This window comes from Oreochromis aureus, linkage group 12, assembly GCF_013358895.1.
Source record: "Oreochromis aureus strain Israel breed Guangdong linkage group 12, ZZ_aureus, whole genome shotgun sequence".
Taxonomy (NCBI): Eukaryota; Metazoa; Chordata; class Actinopteri; order Cichliformes; family Cichlidae; genus Oreochromis; species Oreochromis aureus.
The window spans coordinates 33248505-33266720 of NC_052953.1; the positions used below are offsets into that span (position 1 = coordinate 33248505).

General features: G+C 39.5%; 1 protein-coding gene across 1 annotated transcript in view; it reads right to left on the bottom strand.

The window, feature by feature from the left end:
* Positions 1–18216, bottom strand: part of zmat4a (zinc finger, matrin-type 4a) — a 147287-nt gene that overhangs the window by 112627 nt on the left and 16444 nt on the right. Inside the window, exon 2 of the mRNA XM_039620490.1 lies at positions 2399–2500. Within this exon, the coding sequence (XP_039476424.1) occupies positions 2399–2500 (102 nt within the window). The remainder of the gene's footprint in view (positions 1–2398; positions 2501–18216) is intronic.

Consider the following 18216-nt stretch of genomic DNA (forward strand, 5'->3'; position numbering starts at 1 on the left):
AGTCGGCTTTCTCCAGCGTCTTACCATATGACAAAAAAGCTAAGAGACATAGCGACATAACGAATGCCATAGCCTACCGTCTTGCTAAAGACATGCTACCAATAAACACGGTCGAAAATGAAGGATTCAAGCAGCTAATTGAGGTAATAGCTAAGCTATACTCAAGGAGAGATTGAGAATTTCCTTTTAGTTCTCAGTTTATTTGGTATTGACAAAAGTTAGTCAATTTTGTCTGTTCTTCTGTAAAACAAACTAAGATTTACTTTTAGAATTAATATTTTGTTTCTAAGTGGAATTGACAATTTAGTGGTCTGTTTTGTTTGTTCTATTTTGAAACTTAAACGCTTTAGCGGCTGCCTTTTGTGTAGTTTGCAATATTTGCCTTTATTTATCTGAAACTGAAGTCTCATGTTCCTTAAGTACATCTGCCCTGTTGAACTTATTATGGGAAATAAATATTTAAATCAAAACAAGCTGCTGATTATTTCACATTTTACTTGTGAGCAACGGCACATTTAAATCTTACAAATATAGTTATTTGGCTTATATCGTGATATATATCGTTATCGCCTGAAATGAAAAAAACACATCGTGATATGAAAAACTCTTATATCGCCCAGCTCTACATATGTTCATATTTTAATGAAAGAGGTCATGAGTTTCAGATGCAAGTCAGAAGATTTGAAGATCTACAGTCTGATATACAGCAACTGTAAATCTTCAAACGCAGCACTGCAGGAATCATTATGGACAAATCGACAAAAACAAAATGCAAACACTTCACCTTTTCAAACGCAAAACTGCCATCTCGATTCAAAAGTTTACTTTGTTGTGGCACTTCCCTTATTTCTTACTGTCGTCAACATGACCCAAACACGTCACCATGCATTAGACCCTAACTGTGCTAAAATAGAATCCAAATACACTCCATCTCCAGGAGGCAACAGGCCAAGTGCTGTATTCTACATTCACCACACAATAACAAAATTAATATTTGATTTGGATTGGTACAGCCACTTTCTGTTTCCTGCAACAGCCTGAAGAACACAATAGTTCTCCTGTTTCCCATAGACAGTTAGGGCTACTTTAAATAGCACTCTGCAGCAGCAGCACAGCGAGCACTATGCCCTGCAGGAAACAGAGTCTGACTTCTTAAGAGTTGCAAAAGAAAAGTTGATTCAAAGTCAAGGAAAGCAAGCTTAGAACGAGGCAAAGTTAGGACAAAGTGACACTGTCAGAAAAATATATTAAAAAAAAAAAAAGAAGCATTTAGTTTTCGTTGTTGAGATTTCACCTCAGCAACATGATGCACAACAACAGGAAATCAATAACATGCTTAATTGACTCAAGGTCTCAAACTGTTTTCTTTCAGCCTCTCATAGAATGAAAGTCAGCTAGCCAGCCTTTGCTAATATTGCCTGGACGGTAGTGTTCATATGAGTCCCTTCAACTTTTGTTACTGCAGATGTCCAGCAGCGGCAGGCTAGCAGTCAGACTCACTGGTCTTGAAACTCAGTTTGACAGTGAGTGAGCAGTGGCATCTGCAGAGAGATAGAGGTCCACTACCTGATGATGCTCAGGCAGGAGGAAACCAACTGGCTGCCTTTCTCAATTTGACCTTAGTTGACTGATTGAGGCGTTGCCAGTTTTCCCAATCAGTCAACTCAATCAGCCACCAAAATATCAAAATAATAGGGCTTTACTGAGATTATTCAATAATCGTATTGATAGAATATCATTAATTAGTGGGCTTCCATTTCAGGAACTGTATTAACCATTAGAAACAAAGGGCAATTCAGCTTGTGAACTGTAAGGTTAAAGAAAGGAAAATTTGATTTTTTTTGGATACAATACTTGGCTTTGATTACTAATCTAACACCAGTCCTAAAATTATTTTGCAGTAGGCTACTAATAGTTTTGTTTTTGTTTTTTTGACTGACCACACTGCTAGATTAGCTGTATCACTTTGTAATACTTAAATACAAAATGAGAGATTAGAGACTTATTCCTAACTTTAAAATGTTTTGTAGCATTGTTGTTGTTGTGAGTAATGGCTTTTCTTGTTTACTGCAACTGTGCTGTCAAACTGAATTCAGCAATAATCTCTTGGGGTTAAAATGTTAGGTAGTGTGCATGAATGCCCCTTAAAGTATGAGCTGTGGAAAATCTCAAAGTTCAGTTTCTCTTTTGGTTATATCTGTATTTCTAGGTTTGCATTCAACTGAGGCTAAATGAAAGAACAAACAACTGGGTGAACTCAGGTGTATGTCAGTGTGGAGCTGCAGGGCTCAGGTGGATAGATTCTCCAAATGTCTCTGGGGGCAGTGCCTAAACAGCACAAAGCTTGTCATTAGCTCCAATAGAGTAGTATAGTATATCAGGGTCATGTGACTCTCACCTCATAATGGGCGACCCGCTGGGACTCGGAGATGAGCTGAGCGCTGCACACTTTGCAGTAGCTGTCTGTGAAAAGCCCTTGGTCCACCTCTGTTGACTTCATCTGGAGAAAGAGAAAACACATTTACTGACTGGAGTTCAGTTCTTGGCAGGTGTTTTTAAGAACTGCACACATAATGCTGACTGTTGTAGGTTAAAAATGGGGGAAAATCAGGCTTTTATTGAGAAATTGAAAGACAGGCTGAGTCAAAAGAAGTTAGCGAAAATGTTTTTTATTTAAACGGCAAGTCCGAATCACACTGGACCTCTCTGACTAACAGTTCTGACAAAACGACATAATATGTCCACTGTACATTCGCACAAACACAGAAAGCTGTCTGATTTCCATTGGTACTATCAAGCAGCCTTGTTTTGTGGGTCTACAGGGAGCTATGACAAACCAACCAAGATGTAATAGAGCAAGTAAACAATAAACTCATTTCATATTTTCAACACAGTTAATCAATATTTTATTAACTTAGTGACAGATGCTGAGCAGCTTTTGCAAGCAATGAGTCAGAAAAACTATACAAAATATCCCACTTAAGACATGAAGCTAAAATGTTATTTGCTAATGAATAAATAACAACAGATCAAAGACGAGCTGTTCCTGGGAATTCATTAAGGTATAAAAGTGAACTCCAGGCTGTGTGTTGGAGGAGAAAAAATTTATTCTTGGTGACATGGCTGCAAAAACCTTTTATTTTCATAGCTGAGCCCTCTCTGCTTTCTATTACTAATTCAGCCTGATTTCCATCAGAAGCTCGCATTTCATATTTGGAAGCAGTCAAGCTTAACTCATCCTCATTTACAAAGGCGCATCTTCATTTGGAGCCATGGGACAGAGGGAACTTGGGAAGAACTTATCGCAAACTTGTTTCAATTTACTACCCCCCTCCCCCCAATAAAAAGTCAAACAACCAGCAAAATACAAAATCTTCTGCTTGTTACAGTTTTGTCTTAATTTGCATGTAACTGATAATTATGAAATCTTCTACTTTTGCTAATAGCTCTGTGCTATTAGCAAAAGTAGGAAAACTGTAACAAGTTTTAAGAAGTCTTAAAAATACAGTTTAAAAACAATTAGGTTGCCTGTTTTATTTAACACACTTAGGCACTAGTGGGTGACAAAGTAATGAAACCATCAACACATGTTTTAGTAAGGTGTGTATGTTGATGTATATATCCTGCAGATTTGGGAGATTGTAACTACTGTTTTTTTTTTTTTTTTCGGCAGAATGAACTAGTAGTGGACAACTGGTCCCATTGGATGCAGTTCCCCATCTGGGTGGTGAAGGTCCTACTCAGGATGCTCTCAATGCTCTCAAAATCATAAGTCCTTCAGACTTATGATTTTGGTAGATGGACTGGTTCTTATATAACACTTTTCAACTCTATCTGAGCACTCACAGCACTTTATACAACTTGTGTCATTCACACATTCATGCAAGCATTTTATTCTCTGCTTTTTTCTACATAATACTTTCTTTCTAACATTCGCACATGATCATACTTCGATGGATTTATCGAAGAGCAGCCAGGGATCGAACCACCAACCTTCCAATTAGTACATGAGCCACCCCAGTAGAGACAATGATGATGATGATATTTAAAGGAATCTACCCTCTGTAGCTGGACCCCATTCATGGTGAGAGGATGAAGGTTCTTTGCTAGTTTTCTGGTAATGTCCACTGTTATGTCTTTGTTGGTCTTACACACATTCAGCTCAAGAGTGTCAAGCAACACTAAGATGCATCAATAACAAAATGGAAGAAGATGCATCTTCGTATTGGTTTTAGATTCAAAATCTCTACTCCAGGAATCATTGTACAGCATATGATCATCAAAGCTTTAATAATCCTCAAACCACTTAGTGGGGACATGGTGAGGATGAGTTTGGTCTTAAAAACTGCACCAGGTGTCCTGTGGTTTGTCAAGCACAAGCAGGAAACACTAATATTCTGACAGACAGCTGGAGAATGCCAAGGGAAAAGGCTCATTAGAGACTTGTCAATCACAAGGGAGGCACACCTTAAATTATACCCTACTTTAACATTTATTTTTTATTAAGGAGATAACATTCTATAAAAAATGAGTGTCACACTGAACTGAAAAATACTCTCAAGCATCCACTGAGAACACAAAAAGAGACTGAGCTCACAAATCAAAAATCAGGTCACTTTATCAAAGTCATCATTAAATTCAAATTAAAGTTTTTTGCAGTCAGATGATTCACCCCTGCTGGCCATAATGTTTCAGACCTAGAAGCTTCCTCAGCCTTTTACATGCAGTCTATGTGGTTTTACAAGTTTCCCATAAGTGTACTCTTTAATATTCACAGAGAGTACAACTTAGCTTGTGGTAATGTATAATTTGTAAGGGTTATTTAAATTTGGGGTTGTATCTTACATTTTCATTAACAGAACGATGAAAAAGTCTACAACTTTTTCCTTGTTATTACTAATTGATAGTTCATCATGCCAGCAAACTGCAAAAGAAGGAGAAAGACAGAAATTTGGTGGTCATTTTTGGGCAAGGTAGGAGGATGGAAATTTATTTAAAAAATGATTTATACTAATTCTGTTTCTAGACCTGAATCTTTGTGTATTGCCGTAATGATTCATGATCAATTTTCTGTGTGGAAAAAAATTCAGCTTACAGCAGTTTCAGCATCAGAGAAACTGTTGGATTCTTTGAATATGAATCACCAGCAACAGAACACAAGAATAAACTTGCATGTTAATCAAGTGTGCAGTATCTCCACTACCATTCAAATCATTCAATTCAATTTTATCTATACAGTGCCAAACAGTCACAACAACAGTTATCTCAAGGTGCTTTATATTGTAAGGTAGACCCTACAATAATGCATACAGAGAAAAACCCACAATCATATGACCCCCTATGAGCAAGCACTTTGGTGACAGTGGGAAGGAAAAACTCCCTTGTAACAGGAAGAAACGTCCGGCAGAACCAGGCTCAGCGATCAGCCTTCTGCCATGATCCGTGGTTGAGAGATAAGGGAGGATTCAGGGTCACCTGATCCAGCCCTAACTATATATGCTTTAGTAAAAAGGAAAGTTTTAAGCCTAATCTTGAAAGTAGAGATAGTCTCTGTCTCCCGAATCCAAACTGGAAGCTGGTTCCACAGAAGAGGGGCCTGAAAACTGAAGGCTCTGCCTCCCATTCTACTTTTAAATACTCTAGGAACAACAAGTAGGCCTGCAGTGTGAGAGCGAAGTGCTCTAATAGGGTGATATGGTACTACAAGGTCATTAAGATTCAAGATTCAAGAATCTTTATTTGTCACAAGCATAGCTATACAAGTACAACACGCAGTGAAATGTATCCTGACACGCTCCTCAACAAAAGAGAGATTATATACATATACATTAAGTGGATACATAGAGGAGGACATTATGTGCAGTAAGTAGCCTGATTATTCAAGACCTTGTATGTGAGGAGCAGGATTTTGAATTCAATTCTAGATTTAACAGGGAGCCAATGAAGGGAAGCCAATATATGAGAAATATGCTCTCTCTTTCTAGTCCCTGTCAGTACTCTTGCTGCAGCATTTTGACGTAACTGAAGGCTTTTCAGGGAGTTTTTGTATGTATAATGTAAACAGAATTGGTCCTAGTACTGAACCCAGTGGAACTCCAGACTTAACCTTAATGTATGAAGAGGACTCTCCATTTACATGAACAAATTGAAGTCTATTAGATAGATATGATACAAACCACTGCAGCGCAGTACCTGTAATACCTACAGCATGTTCTAATCGCTCTAATAGGATATTATGGTCAACAGTATCGAAACCTACACTGAGGTCTAGCAGGACAAGCACAGAGATGAGTCCACTGTCAGAGGCCATAAGAAGATCATTTGTAACCTTCACTAAAGCTGTTTCTGTGCTGTGATGAGCTCTGAAACCTGAATGAAACTCGTAAAATAAGCCATTCCTCTGCAGATGATCTGTTAGCTGTTTGACAACTACTCTTTTAAGAATTTTGAGATAATAGGAAGGTTGGAGATTTGCTATAATTAGCTAAGACAGCTGGGTCTAGAGATGGCTGTTTAAGTAACGCATGGGCGTAGATTTGGCATGGACGGAAGGGACATGTCCCCACCACCAATAGGGATTATTGAATTGTCCCCACCAATAATTGGATCTCTTCAAGTAAAGAAAAACAAAACCGATAGAAAGAAAAAAATGATCTGTCAACGTCTCATTCACCTAGCGGTGCTGAAAGAGTTAAATTACGTTCTCTACTGGGAGCTCTGTTTAGTTTTAGCAGTTATCTCAGTCTCCCAGAGTAGCATTTCTAATTTTGATTGAAACTGTCAGACAAAACGGCAGCCTCGAGCAAGCCAGGATATTAGTTTACAGAGGCTGTTAAAATTATATGTCTAACGTTAAAATGTTTGTGACACAATAATTTCATCCTAATGGTACTGACATATTCATAGGGTTAATTTTTGAGACAAAATATCATGAGGTAGTCATGATTTTGCAAATATTCCACCTTGGAGTGCAGTTTGCACAAATTGTTTTAAAAATGCACTCACCCTACAAACATTACTGAGAGTCAAGATCTGCACAAATTGACAGAAACACTGAAGCAGCTACACATTTTATTCTTATTGTCATGTATGTCCTATTTGTCAGGTGACAGAAGAACCAACACAAAGCTCAGAGAGCACTGGTGATACAAGATCACAGGTGAAATTGGATGATGACTTGGTGGTTCATGACTGTATTTGAAGCACATGTGTGACTGCATGTATTTGGAATGTCTCACTGTTATTTATCAGGTGACAGAGGCAGCTCTGCCATGTTGTAGCTCGGACAGAGGTGAAGAGGCGAGGTCACAGGGGACTGACTGATGATTTGGTGCTATAGGTTAACGAGAGGTGAAGGCATGTGTTTGGCTCCTTCACATAGTGGACATTGAGTTGTTGTGTGGGGCACCAGTAGTCCATGTCTGTTGCTGTAACAGTAGTTCATGCTTAGAATAAAAAATCCCAGCTCACTGATTTCATCGGGGCAATAGTGCCTAAAATGTTGCATAATTTTGCTGAGAGATCTTTTACTTTGTGGTAATCTTAGATGAGCAGTTTTATGGACAAAAACCACCAGGTCATTCAGTGTTCCCTTAGTGCTAATGTATAAGAGACTTTGGTGTACTATAACTGAAGTAATGTTCTTAAGTCCTTAAAGTCATATTCTTTTATTGTCATGACTGTATTTGAAGCTATTTTTAGTTTTGTATGATACCTGATTTATATGGAATATGGCTGAAGTAAACTAAAGTCTAAAATACTGAGTCATTTTTATAATAGTAATTTAACATTATATAATTCACATATAACACTATGAATTGTAATTTAAAATGGTTTCAAAGCATGTAGAATAGCATATGCAGGCAAGTATATTTCTCCTTTTTTTTTATCAAGAAGCAAAGACAAAAAGGGGAAAAAAAAAACAGGGCAGGGTCCGGTGGTTGAATCATCCGTCCCCACCAATGCCACAACCAAATCTACGCCCTTGAAGTAACGGCTTAACTACTGCTAGCTTGAAGGCCTGTGGTACATAGCCGTTTATTATAGATCAGTTGATCATATTGAAGATTGAAGCATTAATAGGACTTCTTTGAGCAGTCTTGTAGGAATGGTTTCTAAATGAGTTTGATGTCACCATTTTGTGCTTGTTTTTGCAGTGCAGCTGTCACATATACACCGTCACAGGCAGTAGGAATAGATAAGCATAGATGCATAAGTATCTAAATCCAGTTTTAAACTTTCTTTTTATTGTTAGCATTTAGAATCACTTTCCCAGGAAATGGCATGCCCTTGACTGGTACTTATAACACAAGGACTCTGTCTCTGGACTGCTGCCCTTCTGCTCTCTGGCAGCAAAGACGATATGGTCAGACTGAGAAAACAAGGGCGAAACATGTCAGGAGTGTAAGTGTCAGCAGATAAACAGCAAGAGAAGAAGAGAAACATAAATAAGTCAGCACTGCCACTCTCTTCCTAAGTCTTGTAATCAGTCGAGAGCAGCGTCACTTCTAGTTCAGATTCTAGAGGACAAACAACATAAATAAGCATCTTTGAGAGCTCTATCAGCCTGTGCCAGTTGGAGCCACTGACTATTTTAGCAAGGGTGCACAGATGTGCAAAATGAATAATTAATCAACCTAAATTCTGTTAAGAAGCAGAGGCATGAGAGGTAACTTCTGCAGCAGCCTGGGAATGAAAGCAACTCTTATCTCTGACTTCATTTTCCATAGCTAGAAGGAGGGCTCAGTTCTATTTCTGCCATTGTAAAGTCTGCATGTTCATCTTAGTTTGGACTAAATGGCCATGACCCTACAATGTGGAGTAAACAGACAGAGAAATAAGTATCTCTCTCCACAATGCATAATCCCGCGAGATATGAAAAATCATTCAGCTGGATCTATTGTTAGGATGTGAGCTCTGACCCTAAATTTTGGCTGCATTTAAGGTCAGCAATGGTGGGAATTTACTGTAAAAATCTCAACACTGCCTAATAAATAACACTAAAACAAGGCCTCTTAAAAAGTTCTTTTTTGTTAATGGTTTTGATTTTGGGTAATACTGTATTGACCGATTTCATTAAGAAGCGAGACCCCTTGTAACACCTTGGTTAGGCATTTGTCCTCTTTTGTCCTGTTCTCTGAAACTCTGAAACCAACCTCGTACATCTTCTGTTTGCCATTAGACGAACATTAGATTCATGTACTTTAAATATGTATCTCATTGAGAGTCAGAGGTGTAATTTACAATTTACATAACTAGAATTTGGCTAATTTGCCAAATTGTTCCCTCGAAACTTCATAATGTCCACAAAGTGGCTAGTGAATCACTTAGGGTTAGGTTTAGGTAGCATTTCATGCATGATTCTACTTATGTGTAAGAAGGATTCTGAAAAAGTACAAAACATTGCTTTTCAAGTCCAGTCTCTTACATGTATCCTTACCCTCAACCGGTCAAATGGTTGCCCCTCCCTGAGCCTTTTTAGTTAGTTTTTCCTTCCCACTGTCGCCAGGTGCTTGCTCATAGGGGGTCATCTGATTGTTGGGGTTTTCTCTGGGGTTTATAAGCACCTTGAGGTGACTATTGTTGTGATTGGGCGCTATATAATTAGATTTAACTGAACTGAATTTTGACCTAACAGATCTTCTGTTATAAGATTTCTAGTTTGGGTCTGTCAGAAAATAGATGGAAGGGATAGCATTAAACCAAACCCTAAGTCTACTTCCAACCCTTCAAAGGTCATCCACTCTGTGTTTCATACTTGATATTCTCAGTTATAGCCCAAACAGTACACCTATGCTAATAGTTCCAGTCAAAAGCTCGTTAAGCCCTGTCTACATATACAACTATGTGTGAGAACTAATGGTGAGCCATTGGTAGAGAGTTCAAGCTCTTTTGTATAGATAACCTTCTTTTTTAAAAAATATTTTTTGGCCTTTTAACTAGCTTTATTGGATAGTTGCAGCAAAGATCGACAGGAAAGTGGAGGGAAAGACATGCGGCAAAGGGCCACGGGTCGGGCCGGCCGCTTTCAGCCATGCGGCATATGTTCGCCTGCTCATCCAAAAGAGCTAAATGCATTTAGTATTTTGATTCTTAAATAGCGCTTTTCTTCTCTCCCGGAGTACTCAAAGTGCTGTATACAACATGCCACATTCACCCAATCACACCCATTCTCACAAGCACTTTCGCGGTACTTAGTGCTTTCTAACTACATTCACACACATTCATACTCCGATGGATGCATCGGAAAGCAACTTGGGGTTAGCATCTTGGACACTTGACATACAGATTGGAGGAGCCAGGGATTGAACTACCAACCTTCTGATCATTAGGTGACCTGCTCTACCTCCTGAGCTACAGCCACCCCTGTGGTGGATGGGTAAAAATAGAAAAAAAAAATTAACTTTTACCTGAGAAGAGAACTTATTCCTGAGTGTGACTATCACACAAAGGCACAAGAGCGAAAGCAGGAAATGTCCTGCTGAGTATTAAGCACAAAGAGCAACAGCTTCTCACCAAATTAACATGTGCCTCTCCTTGGTGTTCAATTCATTAAGCTAATGGATTTTACTGTCAGATACATTGCTGTAATTGCAAGAGGTTGACTCTCTTCTAAATGAGAAAAATATTAATTTTTACCCAGTGTAATTGGATAAGGGGAGGCATCGCACTCGTAAACCAACAGGGGGTCCTTTACACAATTCAATCATCGATATCTGATCAGAGCAGCTGTTGTTAACAACATTACAGCCAAGCTCCCTCAGCTCCGTGAGCTCATTACGGAAGTTATGTTTCCACTCTGTCCCGTGTTAATCCTTCACCAGAGAAGTCAGAAGAAACAAACCAGCACACTTCACACCAATGATCAAATTAGCAGGAAGCCAGCTTCTTTCTCGCACCTAGACAATCCTGCTTACCGACCATCTTTGACTACGATAAAGTGTCAGCACATCAACGGAGGCAAGCTGCGTAGAGCTGGAAAAGTGAGGCTGGGGATAGAAAAAAAGAAAAAAGCCGATGAAACAGAGGGAGAGAAAAAGTTCAGAGATGAAAAGAAGGTTACAGTGGTGAGTGCCCAGCAGATGCTGCTGCTAAAAAGGTCAGTTGTAATTCGTTAGGGAGTGTGTTAAGCTGGGAAGCTGGATGAATGCCCATGCAGATGAGCTGGACTCGTGCTGGCCTTAGTGGCAGGTGACCCTTTGGCTAAGCATAGTTCAGATAATAAATAATGATAACCAGCTAAATGGGCACCACTGCTGTCACAGCATAAAAATTCCAGCTTTGATCCCAATGTCAGGTAGGAAACATTTTAATACACAATTCTATCGTCTTGCCATTGCCTATCAGACATTCTGACTTGACTATCGGAATGTCCCAGGCCTATTCTTTGGACAGGATAGGCCTGTTTTGGTTACACTGTGAATGAAAATAAAAGTGCATGATCAGGAAACACAACACGGAAAGACCTCTGGAGTGTGCACACACCCAGAAAATATCCACTTCTCTGCCAGCTTTTTATTAGATCTTAAATTATTTTTTGTAGGGCACAGTGGTGCTTCAAGACATATGCTATTAAGCATACAAATGAGAATGTCAGTGAGTACGGAACAAATGTTTCTTTTGATCAGACGCTGCCAATAGGTTAAAAAAGAGCTGTCTGAACAGCATGGCATTACTCTGTTACACTTGTATCAGTACTACATTTTATCCTCAGTGGACTTTTCTTTCTTTCTGAATCAATGCCAACATACCAGGAACTGAAGATGAACGTCATGAAAACCTCAAAGTTATCTGAGAATTGATTTTGGGCTAATCTGTTCAAGTAGAAAACTAAAGATGAAAAATTAAGAGGTGCTCACACTTAGAAATGTATACAACAAATGTCTGCGGCAAAATTTATGGCAGTTCTTTTGCGGTAATTCACTGAAATCCAAAAATACAGTGGAAATGTGGTCCTAGACAGCCAGTGGATCCATACCTGATACTTTTTTGTTTGCCATCAAACTTGAATATCTATATCAGTGACTTTTTTATGACAATCAATTCTTGAAATTAGAAGTCAGGAGATCAGAAAAATGATTAGTTAATCATTCACTGGCATTCATTGTTAGAATGAATTTATCAAATTTCAATAAAAGATTGATTGGAATTTGACAGAAGTGAGAGTAAATGGACAAGTTGAAGGTTTTGAAGGTTTAAGAACATGTAATGTAATTTAATATGTCACACATGTTAAACCAGCCTTCAACACTAGCCCTGCTCAATAATGCATCATCACACTGGAGACTAGCTGATAGCAACAACTGGGGTACGTTGTCTGGTTGTCTGGTTGCCTGGTTTGGAATAATATCACTAAATCTTAGATTACAGTGAGCAATCATCTCTTAGAACCAAAGCCACATGAATACCAAATTTGTTGTCTCATCCTTAACTAAGTGATTTTAGAATTCGACTGTATTCACATGGGGCGATTCTGCACTTCCCACACACAGGCCTCCTCCAGTGAGGAGCTTTAGTGACTAGCTGGCCCAGATTGTTCCCCCCATCCTTAACAGAGAGATGTAACACACAGCAGAGTGCTTTAAAAAAGAGAGAAGAGGCATTTAAAAAGCTGTAGCTGATATCAGCTTTCAACAGTATTACTGTGTTTCTCGGTGTCCTGCAGACGTACTAAGTCTTGCTACATTTGTGTCATACCAAATACACGAGTGATACACAAAAACAGAGTTCCAACACAAATAGACTTTATTTCAGTCTGCAGTCATCACATACTAATACTATATACTAAACACTAACATCACATATGTATTATTTGTTTTTTTTATTTTTTTGTGACTTTATCAGTCTCTCTAATAGTTGAGTGAATTTTGGCCCTCTTTTCTTTAACATTGCTTCAGTTCATCAAAGTTTGCAACGATTCCTTTATGCAATGCTCTCTCAATATTTTAAAAGAGCATTTTAATCGAGCTGAGGTCTGGACTTAGTAGCTCATTTGTACCATTTGAACTTTCTAAATAGGAAGGAGGGGATTGTTTACCATAAAATCAAGTTTGAGTTGTTCTCAGGTGGATAAAAAGATTTACATATAAAAATGCTAAAATGAGTTGCCAGACTTATTTGGGCAGAGATTATTATTCTTGTATACTGTTTATTTATATTTGTGTTGGATTTGTTGATACATATCAGGTTAAGTGTTAACAGCCAAAATGACAGTCAGCAAGTCAAATAACATTTAAAAAAAACAAAAATCATCATCATCATCAATGTTGCCTCAACCAGACTGTAAAGCAAACACGCCAAAACTATGGAAACATATTTGGGAAGCAATATGATGATATCACAATATGAAGCCATTAAAAATTAAAGGTACTATAAGTAAAATTTCACCACTAGATTTCAGTACATTACAGATTGATGTCAGTAGAATTCTTATTTCTTACCCCTCCCATTTCAAGTGCATCCCAGCTACAGTGGCCACTCCAGGACAAACAACTTTGGCTGCTACTCATCTGTAGTGAGTACATACTGTCAGTCTTCTGTTTACTTCAGCTCAGCTATGTTGACAGCTTAGCTCAGCTCAGGTGTTCACGTCTATTTACTTTAGAGGAGACTGTAAAACTTTGTAAAAGGAGTCTGATATGATTCGATGAGTCCGTGTAGCACACTTCTGTCTGATTACAGTGATACTGAGGTGAGTTGTTGAGAATATCCTAAACTTTTCTTATAAATGCTGTTGTTAATTGCTGCTAGCTGACATTAGTGAAATTTGAAAGTTGATTAAGTTATAATTAATTATTTCTGTTTAATTATTTATGTTTATATGAATTTGTTGTTTTAAATACACATTAATTAATATATATTTATTAGTGCAAAATGACTTACACTACCTTTAAGTTTGCATTTGCAAAGGCTCAAATACAACACCAACAAGGCTACAATCCAGGAAACATTCCAGTGAACTGCAGTGATCCTAAAACCTTCTCACAGTCCATTTGGTCATTACTGAATTTTTGGCTTGCAGGTCCAGGAACTCAAAACATTACCTGTCCTTTTATTAACTGCACAAGAAGTGCTTGCTGGTCATTACCTGCCAGCTAACTGTATAAAGTTGTCATGGGTCTGTAGCTCTGTCCACCGCTTTAAGGAATATAGTTTGCTTTAAAGTAAGTTCATTATCATTACTTTATTATTATACTATTAGGAATAAACAATAAGGGAAGGATTCTGGATCAGCACCATGACGCAAACTTGTGGCCGTAATATATACAATACTCTGGAGAAGGTATAAAATGTCACTGCATGTGCATGTGTGTGTGTGTTTTATGTGTATAGATTTTTTTGTTACATTCTTACACTACCACGACAACCCTGCTCTTTTGTCCTACTAATATTTTGGTTTCAGTTTATTTTCCACTGCTTTTTTAACCTCTGGCCTTATGATTCCAAGCGCTGTCACCAATCTTTGTATTTTTTTTATTATTATCTCATACCACCTCTTTAATCAGCTACCAACTCTCCTATGGATTTTTTTTTAATGTCTACTGTCTCAGATCAATACAGCCCTGTCCTCGAGCACCATCAGGAGCAGCAGCAACCCCTCAACAGAACAGTGTACCCCATCAGGTAAAACACGGGCTACATTTGGTTTGTGCTGTCCCCACCTGATGACAGTGATACAGTATGATGTGATTCCATATTAGATTCTTGATGAATGTGGGTTGTTGTTATTCAGCCTGTTTCTATGTGCCCCTTTTTAACTTTGAGCACCCGCCCCTTCAAACATCTCTGCACAGCCCTGGCGTCAACCAACATTACAAAGAGGAAAAGGTAGAATCTTTGTCATGTTTTAGCTTTTATTTCTATTTATAAGCGCACACTTTTTGTCATCTTATATAAAGACTGATTTTAATAGTGTCTGTGCTGGGTTTTTTCAAATGTACAGTAAAAGTAAACTGATGTTAAAGGAAATACAATTTCTTTGATTCGGTAAGTATATGTGACAGTACTCAACATTTACTGTCTTTTTTTCTTTAAATCAGTAATAAACAGACTTGGCTACTGTGAGACTCTTGCTGTAGACACTATCTGTTCCATCATCAATTATGATACGCAGTTATACAGACGCTCCATAAATTCCATGTTTTCCTGAGTTCTTCCTGTCTTATGCCATATATTTGGCTTCACATTTGGTGAGAGGTCATTTCTGTAATATACTTACATATCTATATTATTGCTAATATATATTGTACTATATCTATATCATGGCTAAAGCACTTCTGGATGGATGCAAACTGCATTTCGTTGCCCTGTACCTGTGACATGTGCAATGACAATAAAGTTGAATTCTATTCTATTCTATTCTATTCTATTTTGCTGTCATGCCCTTTCTGACTTTTTGTTTAGTCTTGTTAGAACCTTTAACTACAACTCCTGCTTCTATAAATTTCTGATTTAGATGCTTTCACTCACTCTTTCTTGACTGGTTATTTGAGATTATTCTTCAAGGCTCCTGAATCGAGGAATTTAGATGCTCCTTTTGTTTTTGAACATTTCTTTTTAAATCTCACAGTCCACCAGTGATTTCTCTTTTACTTGATGTTTCAATTTCCTATGCTGAGGTTCTCAAAGACTTTTTCTGTCTCTGTCTTTACCACTTAGCAGTTTCTCTGTTATGTGCCTCTTTTCCACTTGTTCCTACTCAGCTCAGCTTGACTCGACTCAATTCAGTTTTTAGGGTTTTCCATTAGGTGGTAGTACCTGGTACTGGTAGTACCTGCTCTGAAAACGTGACATCCACAGACTGCATGCCACAAATTGGCCAGTCAGTGGTGTCACTTGATGAGTCATGTGAGTGATTCTTTCATAACGGAAAAAGGACAGAAACTGAGTAGAGTCAAGAAACTAGTTGAAAAGAGGCTATATATTCTCTGATCTCCATGTTGCCCTCTGGCTTCAATTATTACCTCAGCAGATGTAAAGGCATCCTTAAATGAAGCATGGACCACATGGCCCTGTTACGTGTAAACAATACATCTAAAAGGAGACACCCGGGGGACATGTTGCACCTTTTCAGTTGATAATTTACTTTTGCATGCCAGGGAACACACTCTGCTCTTCCAACCATGGTACAGCCTCAGATCATACTGGCAGCTTTTAGGACTGGAAGAGTTAGTCTGCACAAACTCTGATATCTTGAAAATTGAAAGAAAAACAAAAAGATCCGCTGCTATTTTTAGGTATGCAGTGTGATGAGCAGTGTCTGGGGAACCGTAAGCATTGTTTTGAGCTGCCACGATCAGATCCAGTTGCTGTACTGGAGTTACAAAAGCAAAGTTCCTGGAAAAAAAAGTCACATTTTATAATAATACAATGTAAAAAGCAGTTATTATGATTTAACGTCATTTAAGTCCTCATAACTAACTCGGCCATGGAGGAGCTGCACAAGACAATAAGCAACCAGCAGAACTCCCATCCAAACGCAGTGCACATTATAGCGGGGGACTTCAACCATGCTGATTTAAGGTCAGTATTCCCCAGATTTGAACAGTATATTAAATGTGCAACCAGGGGGAAAAACACATTGGATAAAGCCTACAGCAACATCCAAAAAGGCTACAGAGCAACCCCTCTACCACATCTAGGTTTGTCAGACCACATGTCCATGCTGCTGATCCCTGCATACACTCCCGTTAGGAGAAGAGCCCCCCCAGTCACAAAAACTGTGAAAACCTGGCCAGAAGGTGCATCACATCAGCTGCAGGACTGTTTTGAAAACACGGACTGAGCGTGTTTGAACATCAGGACCTCAAGAGCACACAACATCAGTGCTCTCATATATTAACTTCTGTGTCAACAGCATCACTGTGGACAAACGTCTCCGGGTGTATTCCAACCAGAAACCCTGGATGACTAAAGAGGTCCAGGTCCTGCTGAAGCAACGTGACGCCGCTTTTAGATCCGGTGATGGTATGCAGTACAGTGCAGCCAGATCTGAGTTGAAAAGAGGCATCAGAGAAGCCAAGGCAGCGTACAAGAGAAGGATCAAGACCACTTCAGCACCAACAACTCACGACAGGTATGGCAAGGAGTTCAGCACTTAACCAACTACAAACCTTGCAATACCACGTTGACTGAGGGCAATGCGGAGCTTGCGGAGGAGCTGAACCACTTCTTCGCACGCTTTGAGGTGAAGGGACCAGAGGCAGCAGCAGCAAAAACATCGGACAGCAGCAGCAGCCCAAGCCTCATAGTGCAGGAATATGAGGTGAGGCGCACACTGAGGGCAGTGAACCCCAGGAAGGCCGCCGGACCAGATGGGGTAACCGCAAAGGTCCTAAAAGAGTGTGCAGACCAGCTGGCTGGGGTCTTCACTAAGATCTTCAACACTTCACTGTCCCAGTCCTGCATCCCACCGTGCCTTAAGTCAGCCACAATTGTCCCACTGCCAAAGTGTACTAACATTAGCAGCCTCAACGACTACCGACCAGTTGCTCTAACACCTGTTATAATGAAGTGCTTTGAGAAACTGGTCCGACGTCACATCATGTCCTGCCTGCCACCCACACTCGACCCACTCCAGTTCGCATACAGAGCTAACAGATCAACTGAAGATGCCATTGCTACAACGCCCACACCACCATCTCTCACCTGGAAGTGCAGGGCCGTTACGCCAGGCTGCTCTTTGTTGACTTTAGCTCTGCTTTCAATACGATACTCCCGGACAGACTAATAGTTAAACTGCTGGAAATCGGACTTCCTTCTACCACCTGCCGCTGGATCAGAGACTTCCTGTCAGACCGTGTACAGAGAGTTAGAGTGGGGCCTCATCTTTCCTCAGCCCTCAGCCTCAACACCGGCTCTCCACAAGGCTGTGTACTGAGTCCCCTACTGTACACTCTGTACACACATGACTGTGTTAGTACCCACCCAGACAACGCAGTCATCAAGTTTGCAGATGATACCACCGTGGTGGGGCTCATCTCAGGGGAGATGAGACGGCGTACAGAGCTGAAGTTCAGAGGCTGTCAGATTGGTGTGTAGATAACAACCTGGACCTCAATACCACCAAGACAAAAGAACTGGTAGTCGACTTCAGAAGGAGGAAGTCCGAGCTGCAGCCTGTCAGCATCAACGGGAGTGCGTGGAAAGGGTCTCCAGTTTCAAGTTTCTGGGTGTGCACATAGACACAGACCTCCAATGGAGCTCTAACACCTCTGC